The sequence below is a fragment of the Pogona vitticeps genome, chromosome 4 (assembly GCF_051106095.1).
Source record: "Pogona vitticeps strain Pit_001003342236 chromosome 4, PviZW2.1, whole genome shotgun sequence".
NCBI lineage: Eukaryota > Metazoa > Chordata > Lepidosauria > Squamata > Agamidae > Pogona > Pogona vitticeps.
The window spans coordinates 3321205-3340300 of NC_135786.1; the positions used below are offsets into that span (position 1 = coordinate 3321205).

The window sequence follows — 19096 nt, forward strand, 5'->3', positions numbered from 1 at the left end:
ATTTTCGCTTAAGGTGAGTTTTGGACTTTTTAAAATCGCTTAGTGACGAAATCGCTTAGCAGCGATTTTTGCTGCACGGATTAACATTGCTAAGCGAGGCACCACTGTACAAAAAAAGTCTTGTAACAACGTAAAAGACAACAAACTGACTACGCACGCAAGTGACTGTGAAAGCATACACCATAATAAATTTGTCTTTTAAGATGTCACAAGAATCTTTACTACCATGCTCTCCGAATCATTGTGTAACAGTCTGCTATGTAAGGGTTATGCAGGGGAGATTGGCATTTAAATCAACCTACCATCATAGCTAAATCAACAAAGGCAGAAGAAGGAAATAGATAGACTGGCATTGACTCTCTTTGGAACCAGGTCAAGGCTAAAAGAATGAATAGACATGCTGTTAGCTGTCATGGCTCCCTGGATTCCCTCCCCTTCAACTGATCCATTTGCTCAAATGGCATGGGAACAGAGAAGGAAGGCTGGGCCAGCGGAGCGGGCCATGTTGACGGCTCGGTTTAACCAGCAGGCAGTGGGCCAAGAGACACTCTGTAAACTGTGGCTAAACCAGAGGTACCATAGGAGTGCCACAATTCAAGGCTAATAATGTTCAAGGACTGGTGACTCCCTGTAGTATTTTGGCAGCTCCTCATAGCTTGACTCAAGTCCTTGGCTGATCTCCTGAAGGCATTAAAAAAAACACATAGAGGTTTCTATCTATTGGTCTAAACGCTGCCATCCAGCAGTGACCTGAAACCCATTTGGTCAGTTGGCCAGATACGAGAAGATAAAGACGGTGAAGAAAGGGGAACAAGCCGACTTCTTCCAAAGGATGCTTTGGGAAGACTGTTCGAAGCTTGTTCAGGACGCTGCGTCCATGGGAGGCCCTTGGTAGATCTAACAAAGAGCATGGAGGGCAAAGCGATCAAAGGGAACTAGTTTTGATCGCTCTGTTAGGTGCCTGAACAAAGCTAGGGTACCTCTGAATCCTGTTTATTGGGGAAGACACAGAGTGGAGTACTCCTGTGCTCAGATCTTGTCTGTGGGCTTCCCCACTGGGGCACTCGGTTGGCTACAGGGGGTGCAGGATAGACGGCAAGAGAGGGTCTTTCTTCTGATTCAGGTTTAGGGCTCCTCTTGATTTTCTAGCACAACGTAAACTGATACCACATCCGGACATCCACCTTGAGGCTCTTGTCCTTACCTGCATCTTCCAGGTTTTTCGTAACACAATTTCCCTCTGCTTGCAGAACCTTTCAGCCCCGCCCGCCAAGAAACGCAACAGTGGAAGGTCTGGCAGCCAGGCCTCCTCTCTCTCTGTCACTCACGGGAGAGGGTGGGTGTCTCCTCAGGGCAGCCGTGAAGTCCACCTCCTTGTACTCTGTGCCAGGATGGCTTTCCCCATGCTGTTTAATCCTCTCATCCGTGTAGAAGTGGAGGTCTATTGGCTTGGTTATATGAGTTGCGGTCTTCACAGGTTGACCTAAGGGGGCAAAAAAAGGGGGGGAAGGGGGGGTGTTCCTGAGATTTAATTGGAAGCAGAAGCAAACACAGGAAGTGTTCCAAGCTTCAAAGGGGGCAAACGAGTTCACAGTAAGACTGAAAGGCAGCATGAACAAGTTCAAAAAGAAGCCTTTCCTGTCCAGTCCAAACAGAAGTGGCCGGTCAATGCACTGGGACTTGCTCTCGGGACCATGAAGACCAATTCACACCCATGGAATCAATGAGGAATTCATCCCACAGGCAGGGCAGATTGCAGAGTCGCAGCTCAGCCGTGTTTCTGTGCTGCTCTCGGGCACAGAGTTGCTCCGCAGCTCATGCAAGACCCTCTTCAGAGCTGGAGGAAGGCAACTGAAATCATCAAGGGGCTGAAGCAGGTTTTCACTGAGGAGGAGAAAGGCCAATGAAGGCTGTGGATTGGGAGGCCTTCTCCAAGTCCCCTCCTGCTGGCATCCAGATGCTGAGGTTGAACCGTGCCTCTAAGGCAGGGAGGGAGTCCTAGAAATATGCTAGGATGAGAAGACCAGCCATCCAGGGGAGGAACTCGAGGATTGCAAAACAGCTTCTTCCCCCAGAAGAGGAGGAAATGTTTTCAGGGAGCCTAAAATGCATTTTTTTATTCCTAACAGCATCCAGGAGCAGCAGTTTTTGCATGGGGGGGGGGAAGAGAATCTCAGGGGCTCCCAAACCAAAGGCTCTCCCCGCCCATCAAAATTAGATCATTTCTTGCTGGCCACGTTGTGCTTCAATTCCCCCCCCCCCAATTTTTTGGACATTTCCAGGGTTGCTGTGGTTACCATGAAGGGGACCATATGCAGAGATATTGTAAGTAAAGGGCACCGTGGTGGGGTGAGGCAGCATTTAACCAACACATCACATATTACTGCAATGCTGCCGTTGCCAACCTCTGCAAGGCACCTTTCTAGCATTTATGCCCCCTTAAGGGAAGTTTACCTGGCCCAGCAATAGCTGCTTTTAGGGATTCCTCATTCTTCCGGCGTAGCTCAGCTACCTCTTGCTGCAGCTGCTGCATTTTCTCAAGCTCCAAGTCCTCCGTTGACTTGCCTTTCATAGATGGAGTCTTCCTTCTGAAAAGAGCCCCATGCTTTTTAGGCGGCGAACTTGAACAGGCATAACGAATTCGATACGTTTGGCAGTCATGGTGGATGGAACAAGACGCCCACAGGTTAACATAAGGCCTCATGTGAGAGAGGCAGGCCATTGCCCAGGTAAGGACAAGTAGACAGACAACAAAGATCACACAAGCTTCTTGTGTTTGTGCTGGACACCCTGCAGTGTTTGGCGGGGTGTCTCCCACGTGAGCACTTTGTCCATCGCTGGTGTGATGACTACTGGCTGGAGTTCCCAAAATCTATCCTGAGCCAGCCACACTTTGAAGTCGGCCAAGCACCAGGAGGCAGATCTCTGTCGACTCTGGCCCATGAAATGGAACTAGTGGCATACTCCTGAACTCTCAGGATTTTGCCAGTTAGGAGCCGCACAAGACTATAACCCGATGGCCACCTGCAGAATGCCATCGCTTTGGGAATTTACGATGACCCACGCTAGCCAAATTGTCAGCTTTCAGCTAGAGAAAACCAGAGGAGCTATGAGAAAAGAAAAAGGTGCTCGTACAGAATTGCCATTCGGTCCAGTGGTACAGATGTTCAGCTGGGCAATCCCAAGCCGCCGCCACCACACAGCGCCTCCCACAGGGTGATGAACATGGGTGCCAGTGGCAGTACAGAAGGGGATTCCTACCAAGCCACCTACTTTGCTGCTGACGGTGTGACTCTGGCCTTCACCGGCGAGGTGATTCTGTTCAAGACAATTTCCCCCAGCTTCTCCCGATGATTAGACCTTAAGGAGAAAGAGAAAAAGAAAGAAAGTGGGTAAGGATGAGGCCTGCAGTCCTGAAATTACTCATGCTTCCGTCTCCAATGCAACGTGCTTCCTCGCTGTCACCACTGTGCAGAGGGTCCCAATCACCGGTGCTGAACAGTCGTCTAAAAACATCAGCCTTACCTCAACACTTGGGCAGGCACACAGGGTTTAGAGCTCTTGGAAGGCCTGAGAGAGCTGGAGAGGGAACAGCACAAGACTGCTCAGAGCTCCTGATTTCTTCCTAAGCTTATCTTGAGCATGTTGTTGTTATTATTATTGTGTCTTGCCTGCATAATTATGTTCTAAACTGCCCCGAGAGTGCTCTGGCAATACGGATAGCAATAATTATAATGATGATTTGGGGTGGGGGTGAGGAACGACCCCTTCATTCCCAAAGAGCTTTGCCCCTCTTCAGAAAAGGAAAGGCCTTTGGGGAGCACATCCTACAGAGAGGAAGGCCTTCCCTGTAAATGAGACGAAGAGGGCTACATGAGGAGGACCGCTTCCAACGCAGTTCTCCGGGAGTTTACAGGGCGGTCTGCTTTTAAGTCCTTCAAGGAATGGCGTCATGAGAGACAGTAAAAGCAAGGAAGAGACAAAGGTGGAGAAGAGACCACCAGCAGACGAGAAAGAAAGACTTTTCGTCCCAACTTGTCCCTTTTCTATCTATCCCAGTGCATTCATTCCTAGACCCTTCTGTCTCCTACACATAAGTAGGCAGGCCAGAAATTTTAAAGAGGGCCGACACACATGCTGCCTGCCCAGCACTGTACTTGTCCAGGGTAACCCCGCATTGTGCTCCGTAGGCAGAATTCAGCAGGTCAGATGTGTCAGAACCTTCCTGCATCTAAAGTGCGGAACCCCTGCCCTAAATAACTAGAAGACTTATTTGGTAATGGTTAACTGCAGTAAGTCAGGTATTTTCCACCCACGTGTAATTCCATTTTCTCACTCTTAAGGATTACAGTTACTCAGACCTTCAGTTCCGAGCATTCACTAAGGTAAGATAAGAGGGAACTTTCAGATGAAGCTGTGCTGTCTGTCCATCAGCACAACCCAATATCCTTCATCATCCTAGCGGTTGCACTCGCAGCGAATCCGAGCAAGGCAGGGACAGGACGGCCGACCGTGGATTCAAAGGTGACACTGAACCCACTCTCTGTCCCTCTCCCACCAACAAGGCACCAGACCTACAATTTCTGCTTCTTTGGAGGAGGTGGCTCTTGCTTGCTGGCCAAGGCCGCGGCACTTCTCTCTGCCTGGCTTTTCGCCATGAGTCTGCGCTGGGCACTCTTCCGCCGAGCCGACAGCTTTCTGGCCACCCTAATGAGAAGACGAAAGGGTGAGTTTGCACTCAAGGTACTGGATGGAACCATCAAAGGCATGGTTTCAAAGCTGATTAATACATGCAAATATACGCAAGCTCCTTCCGGCTAATAGGGACACCACCAGCTTGGGATGGTCGCAGTGTTTTAACTCCAGGACAAGGTATACGGCTTTGAAAGCTTAGGCACATGGTAGCACTTAAGCTGCCAGCAAGGGAATGGAAGAGAAGCCTCTCAGAGGGTAACGGGCATAGTGTCTGCCAGAAGAGATGAACATTTGATCTGATCAGCACAGATTTGATCATTTTATCACGACGGTCAATCACTGGAGTAGGAGAAGACATCTGGACAGGGACAGAAAGGCCACTGGCAACAATGCGCGAGAAATAGTTAATTACCCTGCCTTGTAGCACTTCACGTTTATTCCTTCGGCTTTGAAATCCTACATACTATAGAGTACTGGGAAATCAAGGTATCTTTTCATAAGAAGCATCTCATGGAATTGTGCTTCTCCTCAGCTAGATGTTTGTATGGGGTGTGTGTGTGTTTATTTTTTCTGATGAAGTAAAACAAAACAAACGCATGAACAAAAATACCCCCAGCTGGTATCCTCCATAATCCTCCAATGATAAACTGGATCCTGGAAAATATCCTCCCAAACCAAACCCTTTTGTTATTTTGAACTGAAAGCGTTGTCCAGGCTCTCATGGATGATCAGTATAGCAGCATCCATTCATGAGGACTAGAAGCCTAACCGTCTCATTTTGTGATTTCAATAGCTTTTCTCACAAAAATTGCTGAGCTAGTATGGCCGCTAGCTCACTGCGTGATGCCAGATCACGCCTGCTGGGGACTAAGATGAGGTGCGCTGCTTGATCGCAACAATTCTGGGATTAACGTTCTAGATTAAGCAGGCCATCAAGCTCTTAGAAAGAGGGATGGTGAGTTTCTAGTTCTTGTAAGTGCCAATTACCGAGCCTGAGAACAAGCACTCATGGGCAGGAAAGGGCTGTGCAACTGAATGCTGCAACTCACGTGAGCTGCGTCATTTCAAGTGAGATCCATGTGCAACCTGGATCAGCCGCCTAGAGTGGTCCGGTGGTCCAGACAGGCGGGGTATAAATCAAATAAATCAACGTTCAATAGCCAGTTTGTAAGAAAACCAAGAGAAGCGCATCTCCCCTTGGAGGAGAGGAGCATTATACTGCTAGGCAGCATTAGATTGGGTCTAAAGTTGCAAGTTTGACCCAACTCCGGGAGGGAGTAGAAGACTTCTGGCCCATGGGGTCACCAAGGGTCGGACACGACTAAAGAACAAAAAGCTGCAAGCTGCCTCAACACAAAGTTTCAAGCAGAGGGTGACCAGCCTTCTTACCTTCCCGGGGCTACTGCAGGAGCTGCAGTTGACACTGCCTCATCTGATGTGCCATAGAAATCTGCCAAAGAAGCCACCACGTTTGGTGGCACCCTGTCTGATACTTCCATTGCCTTAGTTTCACTGTGATTGTCACCTGAAGATAAAGGGCAGAAAGGACATAAACAAGATGTTTCCCAGTGTGAACACTCCAGCCTCTTTTCTCTGTCTTAACAATCCACACAGCTTTTGACTCTTCCCTCCCACTGAATGGAACCAGCCTAGCCCATTGGGGTGAAATAAAAATCATCAGAGGGATTTTGATAGTAAAGCTAAAACAAAGCCAACGGAACTGTCTCTCAAGAGCACCTGAAAGCCTGCCTGTGGTTTCTTTTTTTTGTCACCACTAGGTACTGAGAGTTGCCCAAGAGAGATGTTATGGGTAGTGGTTCGTACAGCAGTTCATAAGAGAATAATACACCAGTCAATAGCTGCCTCTGAACAATTTGCATAGCACTTGATAGATAAATCACTAAGATCCATTTCTGGTGCAAATATATCCATAGTTGATACAGATCCAATGAACGAATCCCACTCTTGGGAATTAATCTTTGAAGACATCCCACTGTGAATAGTGTTTACTGGTTTATATCCCGTCTCTCTCCCAGAAAACGGGGTGCAAAGCAGCTACATTATTCATTCAGATGCAATTTGGTAATGGGGCAAGTAAGCAGGTAGCCACATTTCCAGGATGACTACAAATTACTCAAAAGGGTAAACATTTAAGGATTCCAAAGGAAACTCTCTAAACGGCTTGGGTGGTCGTTTTTAGAGCCAGCCATGTCTTGCTATGAACCAAGGAAGGGGAAAACAGAACAAAACAGGGTAGGAGCTCTTGAGCTGGACTTAAGGATTTCTCGGGGTTTGAGAAAGCCAAGGGCCAGAGGAACAGGGCTTGCTGGATGTTCCTGCGACCACCACCATATTACAACATGCTGTTCCTTTGAGCAACATCACTTACTAGATTTCACCATGGGTGAGACCACGGCATGTGGGAGCTTCGCCCTCGATGTTGATGCACACTGAAAGATGCCCTTGGCGGAGTCCTCTCTTGGGGTAGCCAAAGTGCCTCTTCTGGCATCTGAAAATACAACCTCATCAGTCCAATGCACTGACCAGCCTTGTGGGCCCATTGTTTCCTGGTCTGAGAGAGGGACGGGAAGATGACTAGAACATTATACTCAGAGTCTCCATTCCTTCTTCACTGTGGGGGAATTGAGAGGTCAGTAAAAGCAAAGGGGGGAAGCAGATGAGCAGACCTCTGAGACCTACTCCAAGAAACCACCCTTGTATTCTAGCCAAGCTTCCATTCCTGGATAGCTAAAACTGAAAGGAAGAATGGAGAGAAAAAAATCTGGTGAGGATGGAGGGGAGGGAGGAAGGAAGGAAGAGAGAACAAGGACCCGGTTCCACAGCAGTCACACTTCCCAGCCCTGCTTTGGACTAGTTGGGTTAACGTCGGCTTTCCTTCACTCTCCTGCCCTATGACTGGGACTTCTCAAATTCCCCCCCCCGGGGGGGAGGGGTTGATGTCAGAGATAGCTCTGAGTTCCTGCCTTTCTTTGTGGCAGCTCTCAAAGCTGACAAACTGTAAGGATAGATCAGATAACCATAAAAGGTAAAAAAGGTAAAGGTTCCCCTTGACAATTTTTGTCCAGTCGTGTTCGACTCTAGGGGGCGGTGCTCATCCCCGTTTCCAAGCCATAGAGCCAGCGTTTTTGTCCGAAGACAATCTTCCATGGTCACATAGCCAGTGCGACTTAGACACGGAACGCTGTTACCTTCCCACCAAAGTGGTCCCTATTTATCTACTCGCATTTGCATGCTTTCAAACCGCTAGGTTGGCGGGAGCTGGGACAAGCGACGGGAGCTCACTCTGTCACGTGGATCCGATCTTACAACTGCTTGGTCTTCTGACCCTGCAGCACAGGCTTCTGTGGTTTAGCCCACAGCGCCACCACGTCCCTTCTATAACCATGGCCACCTTCAATAGAAACAGGTCAGGGTATCCCCCGTCAGAACTTGCACTGGCTGTCAGAATATACTGCAGGCTAGGAAAGTCGGCCATTCTTGTTGTGTTGTTCCATGCCGTCAAAGTGCCTCCAACCCACGGGGACTCTATGAAGGAGTGCTCTCCAATTGGTCCTGTACTCAGCTGCCCTGCTCAGCGCTCGTAAAGTCGAGCCCAGGGCTTCTTTGAGGGATTCAGTCCATCTCGTATGGGGTCTTCCTCTTTTCCTGCTGCCTTCCACCTTTCCAAGCCTTAGGGTCTTTTCCAAAGAATCCTGCCTTCTTTTGATGTGCCCAACATAGGACAGCCTTAGAATTTTTGCTTCCAGGGATAGTTCACGTTTGATCTGATCAAGGACCCACCTGTTCGTCCTTCTGGCCATCCAAGGTACCTGTAAGATGGGTTCATTCTAGGTCCACCATAATGAAATGTCTGAATCACCTACATGGAACCGCAAAAGTCTGTATGCAAAATTCCGGTTAAGCTACAAAATGAGCCAGGAAGACTCTCAATTGAGTCGCCCTGCATATTTTTACAAAAACACTATAAACATCTCCCTACAATACGCCTGAAAAGATAGCAATGGTTTAGGATGAGGGGCAACTGATTCTGGAGTAACAATGAGCCTTCCTCTTCCTCTCTGACTGCATTGGTAGCTTCCTGTGCTAATTTCAGGATGTTCCCATTCACATAAAGATAAATCTTATCATGAGCTTTCACGGCCAGCCCTTTATAAAGTGGATCTCAACTTTTAAAAACTTAAAATATTTATTTCTTGTTTATCTAATGTGTTCAGGTTGCCGAGATCAGGTAACAACCACCTCATAATAAAATAATATAAAAATAGCAAAGAGATGGCAGATATCTTAAATACGGAGTGTTACCGGATATTTATATGAACATATATATGTTCTGTCATGAGGTATTACATGTACAGAACAGCTCCTCTTACTTTTCGTATACCTCTGCAAAACAGAAACAAGCCTTTGGATGTTTTCTAAATAGGTATTTGGCCTGCGATTCTGCAGTACCTCAAAGCTATCAGACCGAGAGCTGCTGCTTTTGTCAGCATTGTGACGCTACCCTTGAGCAATGTAGAACAGGGTCTCAATAATCTGTGGCAGACTGAGTAACCAGAGGCATTCCAGCCTTCCGAGGTCAGTAAAAGGAGTACCCAGTTTGCTGGGGGTGGATGGGGAGGGGAGGTGCAATGTGTAGTCTGGATAATTAAATTGCAAACCACCCAGCAAGTGCTTTAAGTGCTATGTGGTGGTATATAAGCAGCACATTTTCTTTCTTTCTTTCTTTCTCTCTCTCTCTTTCTTGCATATAGGTTGTTGGGCCAGTGTTGTGGCAGCATTTTTATAGACCTTCTTTTTTCTAAAATAACCGGTGACAACATTGGCTTCTTTTGCCGAGATTTTGCACACCTTTACTGCAGCAAGCAAAGATTAAGGTTGCTTCTCTCCAGAGCTTGGAAAAGCAAAATTTCCCCCCAGTTCTGACACCATCAAAATCAGCACCTGACAGCAGAAGGGGGAAAATAAATAAATCTGCAGGTCTAGCTAGAACCCGCTTAAGATCTTACCACTCAAAATGTGGAAGCCTTTGAGGAAAGGGTTGCAAGGGATGTTTGGACGCCTCCCTGACCTTCTCCCAGACTGGCTTCACATGGAAAAGGCCAGGTGTGCCCTGCTCTCCCCTAAGGTGTGTGTTTAGTCGTTTAGTCGTGTCCGACTCTTCGTGACCCCATGGACCAGAGTACGCCAGGCCCTCCTGTCTTCTACTGCCTCCCGGAGTTGTGTCAGGTTCATGTTGGTTGCTTCGCAGACACTGTCCAGCCATCTCATCCTCGGTCGTCCCCTTCTCCTCTTGCCATCACACCTTCCTAACATCAAGGTTTTTTCCAAGGACTCTTTTCTTCTCATGAGATGGCCAAAGTACTGGAGCCTCAGCTTCAGGATCTGTCCTTCAAGTGAGCATTCAGGGTTGATTTCCTTTAGAACTGATAGGTTTGTTCTCCTTGCAGTCCAGGGGATTCTCAAGAGCCTCCTCCAGCACCACAATTCAAAGGCATCAATTCTTCGGCGGTCTGCTTTCTTTATGGTCCAGCTCTCACTTCCATACATCACGACAGGAAAAACCATAGCTTTGACTATTCGGACTTTTGTTGGCAAGGTGATGTCTCTGCTTTTCAAGATGCTGTCAAGATTTGTCATCGCTTTCCTCCCAAGAAGAAGGCGCCTTTTAATTTCAGGGCTGCTGTCTCCATCTGCAGTGATCATGGAGCCCAAGAAAGTAAAATCTGTCACTGCCTCCATATCTTCCCCTTCTATTTCCCAGGAGGTGATGGGACCAGTGGCCATGATCTTAGTTTTTTTGATGTTGAGTTTCAGACCGTTTTTTGCACTCTCCTCTTTCACTCTCATTACAAGGTTCTTTAATTCCTCCTCACTTTCTGCCATCAGAGTGGTATCATCTGCATATCGGAGGTTGTTGATATTTCTTCCGGCAATCTTAATTCCAGCTTGGGATTCCTCCAGTCCAGCCTTCCGCATGATGTATTCTGCATACAAGTTAAATAAGCTGGGGGACAATATACAGCCTTGCCGTACTCCTTTCCCAATTTTGAACCACTCAGTTGTTCCATGACCAGTTCTAACTGTTGCTTCCTGTCCCACATATAGGTTTCTCAGGAGACAGATAAAGTGGTCAGGCACTCCCATTTCTTTAAGAACTTGCCATAGTTTGCTGTGGTCCACACAGTCAAAGGCTTTCGCATAGTCAATGAAGCAGAAGTAGATATTTTTCTGGAACTCTCTGGCTTTCTCCATAATCCAGCGCAAGTTAGCAATTTGGTCTCGAGTTCCTCTGCCTCTTCGGAACCCAGCTTGTACTTCTGGGAGTTCTCGGTCCACATACTGCTGAAGCCTACCTTGTAGGATTTTGAGCATAACCTTGCTAGCGTGCGAAATGAGTGCAATTGTACGGTAGTTGGAGCATTCTTTGGCACTGCCTTTCTTTGGGATTGGGATGTAGACTGATCTTTTCCAATCCTCTGGCCACTGTTGAGTTTTCCAAACTTGCTGGCATATTGAATGTAGCACCTTAACAGCATCATCTTTCAAGATTTTAAATAGTTCAACTGGAATGCCATCACCTCCACTGGCCTTGTTGTTAGTCAGGCTTTCTAAGGCCCACTTGACTTCGCTCTCCAGGATGTCTGGCTCAAGGTCAGCAACTACATTGTCTGGGTTGTCCGGGATATCCAAATCTTTCTGATATAATTCCTCTGTGTATTCTTGCCACCTCTTCTTGACGTCTTCTGCTTCTGTTAGGTCCCTTCCATTTTTGTCTTTTATCATGTTCATCTTTGCGCAAAATGTTCCTCTAATATGTCCAATTTTCCTGAACAGATCTCTGGTCTTTCCTTTTCTGTTATCTTCCTCTATTTCTTTGCATTGTTCATTTAAGAAGGCCCTCTTGTCTCTCCTTGCTATTCTTCGGAAGTCTGCATTCAAGTTTCTGTAACTTTCCCTATCTCCCTTGCATTTTGCTTCCCTTCTCCTCTCTGCTATTTCTAAGGCCTCGTTGGACAGCCACTTTGCTTTCTTGCATTTCCTTTTCTTTGGGATGGTTTTCGTTGCTGCCTCCTGGACAATGTTACGAGCCTCTATCCAAAGTTCTTCAGGCACTCTGTTCACCAAATCTAGTTCCTTAAATCTGTTCTTTACTTCCACTGTGTATTCATAAGGGATTTGGTTTAGATTATACCTGAGTGGCCCAGTGGTTTTTCCTAATCTCTTCAGTCTAAGCTTGAATTTTGCTATGAGAAGCTGATGATCAGAACCGCAGTCAGCTCCAGGTCTTGTTTTTGCTGACTGTATAGAGCTTCTCCATCTTTGGCTGCAGAGAATATAATCAATCTGATTTCGATATTGCCCATCTGGTGATTTCCATGTATAGAGTCGCCTCTTGTGTTGTTGGAAAAGAGTGTTTGTGATGACCAGCTTATTCTCTTGACAAAACTCTATTAGCCTTTGTCCTGCTTCGTTCTGAACTCCAAGGCCAAACTTCCCTGTTGTTCCTTTTATCTCTTGGCTCCCTACTTTAGCATTCCAGTCCCCTAGAATGAGAAGAACATCTTTCTTTGGTGTCAGTTCTAGAAGGTGTTGTAAATCTTCATAGAATTGTTCAATTTCAGTCTCCTCAGCAATGCTGGTTGGTGCATAAACTTGGATTATTGTGATGTTGAATGGTCTGCCTTGCATTCGTATTGACATCATTCTATCATTTTTGAGATTGTATCCCATTACAGCTTTTCCCACTCTTTTGTTGACTATGAGGGCTACTCCATTCCTTCTACGGGATTCTTGCCCACAATAGTAGATATGATAATCATCTGAGCTGAATTCGCCCATTCCTGTCCATTTTAGTTCACTGATGCCCAGGATGTCGATGTTTATTCTTGCCATCTCCTGTTTGACCACCTCCAGCTTCCCAACGTTCATAGATCTTACATTCCAGGTTCCTATGCAGTATTTTTCTTTGCAGCATTGGATTTTCCTTTCACTTCCAGGCACGTCCACAGCTGAGCGTCCTTTCGGCTTTGGCCCAACCACTTCATTAGCACTGGAGCTACTTGTACTTGTCCTCCACTCTTCCTCAGTAGCATGTTGGACGCCTTCCGACCTGAGGGGCCCATCTTCCAGCGTCATATCTTTTAGCCTTTTGTTTCTGATCATGGGGCGTTCTTGGCAAAGATACTGGAGTGGCTTGCCATTTCCTACTCCAGGTGGATTGCGTTTAGTCGGAACTCTCCACTATGTCCTGTCCGTCTTGGGTGTCCCTGCACGGCATAGCCCATAGCTTCTCTGAGTTACTCAAGCCCCTTCGCCACGACAAGGCAGCAATCCATGAAGGAGCTCCCCTAAGGTATCTCCACCTAAAACCCAGCACTGGCAGTCAATTGAGTCTTCCAAGGCTTTTTGCACCTTAAAAGCAAGCTGGGCCCCCCAGCCAATGTGCCATCATCTATTTCCCCCGGGAGCTATGCCTACGTATGAAGCATACCAAGAAATATGGCACAAAGAGACCATCATGTATTTCAGGGATCCTGGAACCTCCTTGGCTCCCCAGCTTAAGAGAACAAAAGTGAGAAGTCAAGTATTCTCTCGGCTCACACACCCTCCATTGAGTTCTCCTGTCTTTCTAAAAATCCCATGTGCTTGTAATCTGTGCAACTCCAAAAGAGGAAACTATCAAGTTAGGGGAACATTGTGGCAGCTTTGCCAAACTTTTTTACCAGCAGGGTTCAGATGGAAAGTGTTTCTCAAAACACAATCCAATTCTGCACAGTTCCCTGGCCTGAAGGATAAATCTTCCTTGAGAAACAAGCAGCAAGGAGAAAATGGCAATACCTACCAAACCAAGCATCAATGGCAGTAATTTCCTCCTCATTCATGTCTTTAAAGTTTACAGGCTCAGGGACATCGTAGAAGTAGGTGTCCTCAGCCATTTTTCAAAGCGCTGGCTCCTCCTCCTTCTCCTCCTCTGCTGGAGCAGGCCTTTTTCCAGCCGCCTTGGAACGGATACCTGAGAAGCAAAATTTATGAGATTTTACAGTGTGGGAAGTAATTCAAATTTGTGAGATTCAACTTAAGTTGTGCAATTTGTTTTTAATTAACTCCTAATGGATGTCAGACTCAAGTCCACTTTGCACAGCGACACTGTTAAGTCACCATCATCCCAGGTGTGAAACCAAGGTGATCACAATTTTGCAACCAGTGCTGCCAGAAAAGAGGCCAAGAAGGATGGGTGAACCCTAAAATGTTCAACAGCAAGTACATGGAACCATGGTTTGAAAAAAGTTGTGTGTGGGTGAGTGGGGGGAAATAATGTCACTGCATAATATTTCTATGCGTACGCTCTTTCCATTCAGCTAATATCTCTGTTAAGTGTTCTATTGTGGTGTAGGACTGTATATGTATACTCAAATGCAAACCGTTACTTTTCAAGTTACAAACAAAGCACCTAACATAAATACAGCCACAACACGCATCATTTATTGTAAAAATGTGGGTCAGGCGGGCCAAATGGAGTGCTTGGCCCAATTATGATGCAATAAGGTCCCCCCACCCCTCATGCAGAGAGAGGACAGGTGCTTCTGGTCCTTGGATCCATCTCCGTAACAACTTTGGGAAGTTTAATGACTTACTTGGGTCACTGAGAGATAGGCAGGGCAGGAAGAGATCGACCTCAGATCAAAACAAACTAGGGAGACCATTAAGAGATCAAGAGAACAGGATTTTTCATCTTAAGAAATGTCCATATTTTTCAGTCCATACCTGGGTCCATGAAAAAAGCGCCAAAGAACCCAAACTACAACAGGAATAGCATGCATACTGCAAGACAAGATTGCGGGGGCATCTAAAATATTGTTTCTCAGTCACTGGAATATATGCCACCTGTAACTCAATTGCACAGGTTACAGGCCATCGTCTACGGACCCCACTAGTTACAGTTTTCTGTCTGTGACCTTCTAACACTGAAACACTGGCATGTCCTTTAATCCAGGGCTACCACTCACTTCTTGTCAAGGGTTATTCGTTAGGTTTCTGTTCCTCTTCCATTTCTTAGTTTTAATATACATGTCATATAATGTGCTTATGCCACCAACTTCTGACCTGTCATTTATTTATTTATTTACAAGATTCTTTTTTAGCCGCGCCATTTACCCTCTGACCTTAAATCATAATGCTGCTGGCAGCAATCTTTCAGAGATCCTTGAACCGCTTTCCCAAAAGTGCTGCAATGAAACTTGGGAGGCTACGGTGGGGTGCAGGGTGTCAGGGTGGGTCACACGCTTCTTGGTAGAAAGATAGATGGGACATCAGATATGAAAAGCTGAGTAACACAGACCTAGAACCATAAACACGGATCATCTGGTGGTGAAGCAGATCCTGTGAAACACACCGGACTTGGGAGCATGCCCCCATCTCTCCCGTGTACTACTGTTTCGTACTACTGGCATGCTGAAGCCAGGCAAGTCGCTGGATTCAGCTAGCTCCCAGAGATCCCAGTGGGGGCTTCTCTAAAAACAGACAGCGAGTGTGTGACCTCTTTCGTCAACTGAGATTTAGATTACTGCCAGTTTATTTGCTTTTACAAAGCTGGCTCCACTCATACCTGGGAAGGGAGCCCAGATATAAATTACAGCACCATTAGCAGGTGCCACTCTAATTTATACCTCTCAGCCCTCCCATTGCCAAGTCATGGAGCACTGCCACCGACCAGAGGGGAGAGAGGTCCAGCACAGGCTGGGTAAAGAGGAGCAGGAGGGTGACACCATAAGAAAAGGCAGGCCTTCAAAACGACAGAAAATTTGGGACAAGAGCTCAAGGCACCCAAAAGGAGAGGAAAGGCAGAAGCCCTTGAGCAGAGCAACAGAGCTGGAATAAGGCCCCTTCTTAACCTCCTTGATCAGGATCAAACTTCTGTCAACACTATTCATGGGGGGGGGGGAACACCATCCGAAAGTGCGTCACTAGCATTCTTCTCGCCCACTCAGTCCAACAAGTCAAACTGCCCAGCGGGCGGAGGAGGCATCGTATGTCAGCAATGGCTGGTGCTGAGCTAGTCTTCTGCAGTTCCAGCGCCTCCCTCTGAAATGGAGTGACGACGGCCATTTCATTCTCAAGAGCTGAGAAGGCAGCAGGAGGCAGAACACTGCATCCACAAGCAGGGAATTCCCTCACCCTCATGGAAGAGCTTGGTTACACCAGGCCCTTCCTAGGATGGGAGGAACCTAGGCTGGCCCATGGAGCGCAGCTGCAGAAACCATGACGCAAGACGACCAGAGGGCCGGCTCCTGCAGTCTCAGGTGCGGCTGACCATCCAGGGAGGAATTCCAGCCACCAATTGGGGTCAGCAGGACTGTGCTATGAGAGAGATGGCAGCTGTTGTGAGTCAAGTTAAGCTATAAGTTGTCCCTCCAAGGTAATCTTCCAGAAGCCAAAGTATCACAACTTTCTCACCCTCCAGTTAGTATAGGCATCCTTCAGTCTCGAGAGACTATGGTAGCATGCTCTGAATCGAGGAGTGTCCTCTCCAGAGCATGAAGTCCGGGTAAGGTAATATGGAGGATAGGCTGTTACCCAAGCAGCAGATCCCCCCTCTCCACATTGCTGAAATGGTCCAATGGAAAGGCAAGAGCCAATACAACTGGTTCCAGCAATGTCGCAGGAGTTGGCAGAAGGACACATGCTGCCTTCGGGACTCCAGCTCCGGATTTTGCCTCGAGGTTAACTCCTGAAGCCTTTTCCATGAGTGGATATAGCCACAAGGCAGTGGAGGTTTGAAATAGGAGTTTTCCTTCTCCTAGATGGGCTGCCTTCCATGGCTGACGAGCCCCACCTACCCGGCCTGCTCTTTAATAGTGCAAAAGTATGATCTGATCCTTAAAACTTTCCTGACTCCCCGGCTTATGCAAATCTAATTGGCTTTCCTATTTACCATATTAAGGCCAGATACAAAATTTGAGAATTTCACACGGCGCACGGTCCTGGGACACGCTCTTATAAAGCAGGAAGTCCCACCCCTAGGCCCCACCCCCAGGCCATGTGCTCAGGAGACAGTGGGGATAAAAACACCACTCACAGCATGTGAGGCACTACTGTACAAGAAAATGTCAGTACTCTGAATGCGTTGGAGAAAAAACTCTTACTGGAACCAACAGTTATGAACCTTGATCCAGTCAATCCACCTGGGTGCCCTCTCTATTCATGTCAAATACAGCTTGTAGAATCAGGAGGTATTCTCACCTTTCAATTTCATTAGCACACCCATTTGCCAAATGGCAATTTTATTCTACAAACAGCTTAGCCTTCAAACTCAATCATTAATGCCACAGCTGATGCCAAACTAATTGCCAAAAGGAAAAGCCAACAACAGCTTTCTCAAAGTGCTACAAGTAGAGTGAGCCATGTAAATAGCTAGCAGATCACTGCTCTCTCTTTCTCAAATACACAAGCCAGAGGGAAGGTCCCAGGCTCAGCCAGCGGCCACTCAGAGAAAGAGAGGTGGCAGATCACAGACCAATTCTCCGTCTATGACAAGAATGCACCTCGTGGCTTCCCAGTCATTCTGAACCTCCTGAAGATGTTGTTTCACATTCCCACTCCATAAAAATCAGTCCAGTCTAAAAAGCTCCTCCTTGACCTGTTTAGCAGAACCTTGGAATGAAATGGGAGTTCCAAGCATCCCCTGGACCATCCCTTATACAGCTGTCTCCAAAGTCCAAATCATTCAGACTGACAGACAGTAGACTCTTCTAAAAGAAGCTGCCACCACAAGTTTCATTGGATATTGCCTTACACAGCTGGGCATGGCAAGCTTTTTCCTGGGCTTTGCTTGACTCTTTCATCATGGAAAGAGCAGGTCTGCATCATCTTCTCATTTTTGCAGGAAAGGCACTCACTACGTTTGACTTCTAATCTAAGATGCAACCTCTGCACCACCTCTGTTCAGCATAGTAGGCACAATCTTGGGGGTGGGGCAATAAACCCGTTTAATCACAATGGAAGACGAACTCTACCCAGGCTGGACTTGATCAAATACTACCCAGCCCTCCATCACAGTGTGGCAGTTCTCGTTCCTTCTCAGTCTATACCACACCTGTGTATTATTGTGGAACCCTAAGGGCTAGCCCACACTGCCCTTGCCCCCAACACGATGCGAGTCATTTGCCTTAAGGACCTCCTTCCCTTGGGTACATAAACGATTAGGTATTCAAGCCTCAGCTCAAACCAAGAAAATCCCTGTGTAATTCAAGACTTTAAAGTAGTAAACTAAAAATGAAGGAATGTCTTTTTTTTTTTTTTTAAAGGGAATCTTATTGTGTACGGGAGAGACACTCATTTGACCAAGTCCACTCCACCACACTTCCTAAGGGCTCTGCATCTTTTCCGTACAGCACAATCTACACGCTGTAAAGTCATTTCCCAATGACCAGCAGGTAGACTGTCTCAGCCTAGATATTAAGAATGCTTTTTGTAAGTTTAAAAAAGGGCTTCCAATTCCAAACAAGAAAAATGTCTAGAAAGTTTGAAGGTTAACAGGGGAAATGTTAAGGTAAAATTGATGTTGGTCCACTTCTGGTTTAAACTAACATAATATGAACAAAAAATGGAATAAAATCTATGCATGTGAAGCTGAAAATGTTTGTGAGATTACTGACACAGGAGTTCTGTAGGTTTTATTGAGGTCATTTCAAATATACCAAGCAGCAGAGATGGAAATGCAACTGCTGGACCATCATTATCTCTCTCGCTCTCTCTTTTTCCCTTCTATCTGTCACCAGCTGGCAAGAATAAGCTGAAAATAGAAAACATTAACCTTGTGGTAAACAAGAAGGAAGGTTAGACTGGGCTTGCAAAAAGCATGCAAGCTCAGTAGGAGCTTGTGCAAGAATAGTAAAAACAAATCTGATTCTTCTAAATGAAAGACTCAAAATGAACAACCCAATAATGCAATTAATATTATTTATTTATATAAAATATTTCAGTCCCTTGAGGATTTCCTCCTCCTCCTCACCTCATTCCCATAATTAGCATTAACACAATGCCATCAATGAATAGCTGGTGCATGAACAAAAGTACCTGTAAGCCTGCCTGTGATAAAAACATATTGTATTTTATTTATTTATTTCATTTATACCCCGCCTATCTAGTCCATTGTGACCACTCTAGGCGGCTTACAACATGCAGTTAAAAAATAAACATATAACAAACCACATCACAATTGATAATTTGCATAAATTAAAAGATAGAATAAAACAGGGGAGAGGGAGGTATAAATATATAAATAAATATACTGTATATATATAAATAAATAAATAAAATCCACTACAACAGTTAAAAGATCCTGATTTGTACCCAACCACCACCCCCGCCGAGATCTCTG

The 19096-nt window shown here is 46.3% G+C and overlaps 1 protein-coding gene across 4 annotated transcripts in view; it reads right to left on the reverse strand.

The window, feature by feature from the left end:
- The window catches only part of TPX2 (TPX2 microtubule nucleation factor), a 46102-nt gene that overhangs the window by 17854 nt on the left and 9152 nt on the right, over positions 1–19096 (reverse strand). For 3 of the 4 annotated variants that reach the window (XM_020807861.3, XM_020807862.3, XM_020807863.3), the window contains 8 exons: positions 13559–13729; positions 7085–7204; positions 6085–6220; positions 4579–4707; positions 3526–3579; positions 3274–3360; positions 2455–2588; positions 1329–1483 (listed from right to left, as the gene is read on the reverse strand). In XM_020807861.3, coding sequence (XP_020663520.3) covers positions 1329–1483; positions 2455–2588; positions 3274–3360; positions 3526–3579; positions 4579–4707; positions 6085–6220; positions 7085–7204; positions 13559–13652 — 909 coding nt within the window. In that variant the 5' untranslated portion in view covers positions 13653–13729. The remainder of the gene's footprint in view (positions 1–1328; positions 1484–2454; positions 2589–3273; positions 3361–3525; positions 3580–4578; positions 4708–6084; positions 6221–7084; positions 7205–13558; positions 13730–19096) is intronic. The other variant, XM_020807864.3, reaches the window with a different exon arrangement.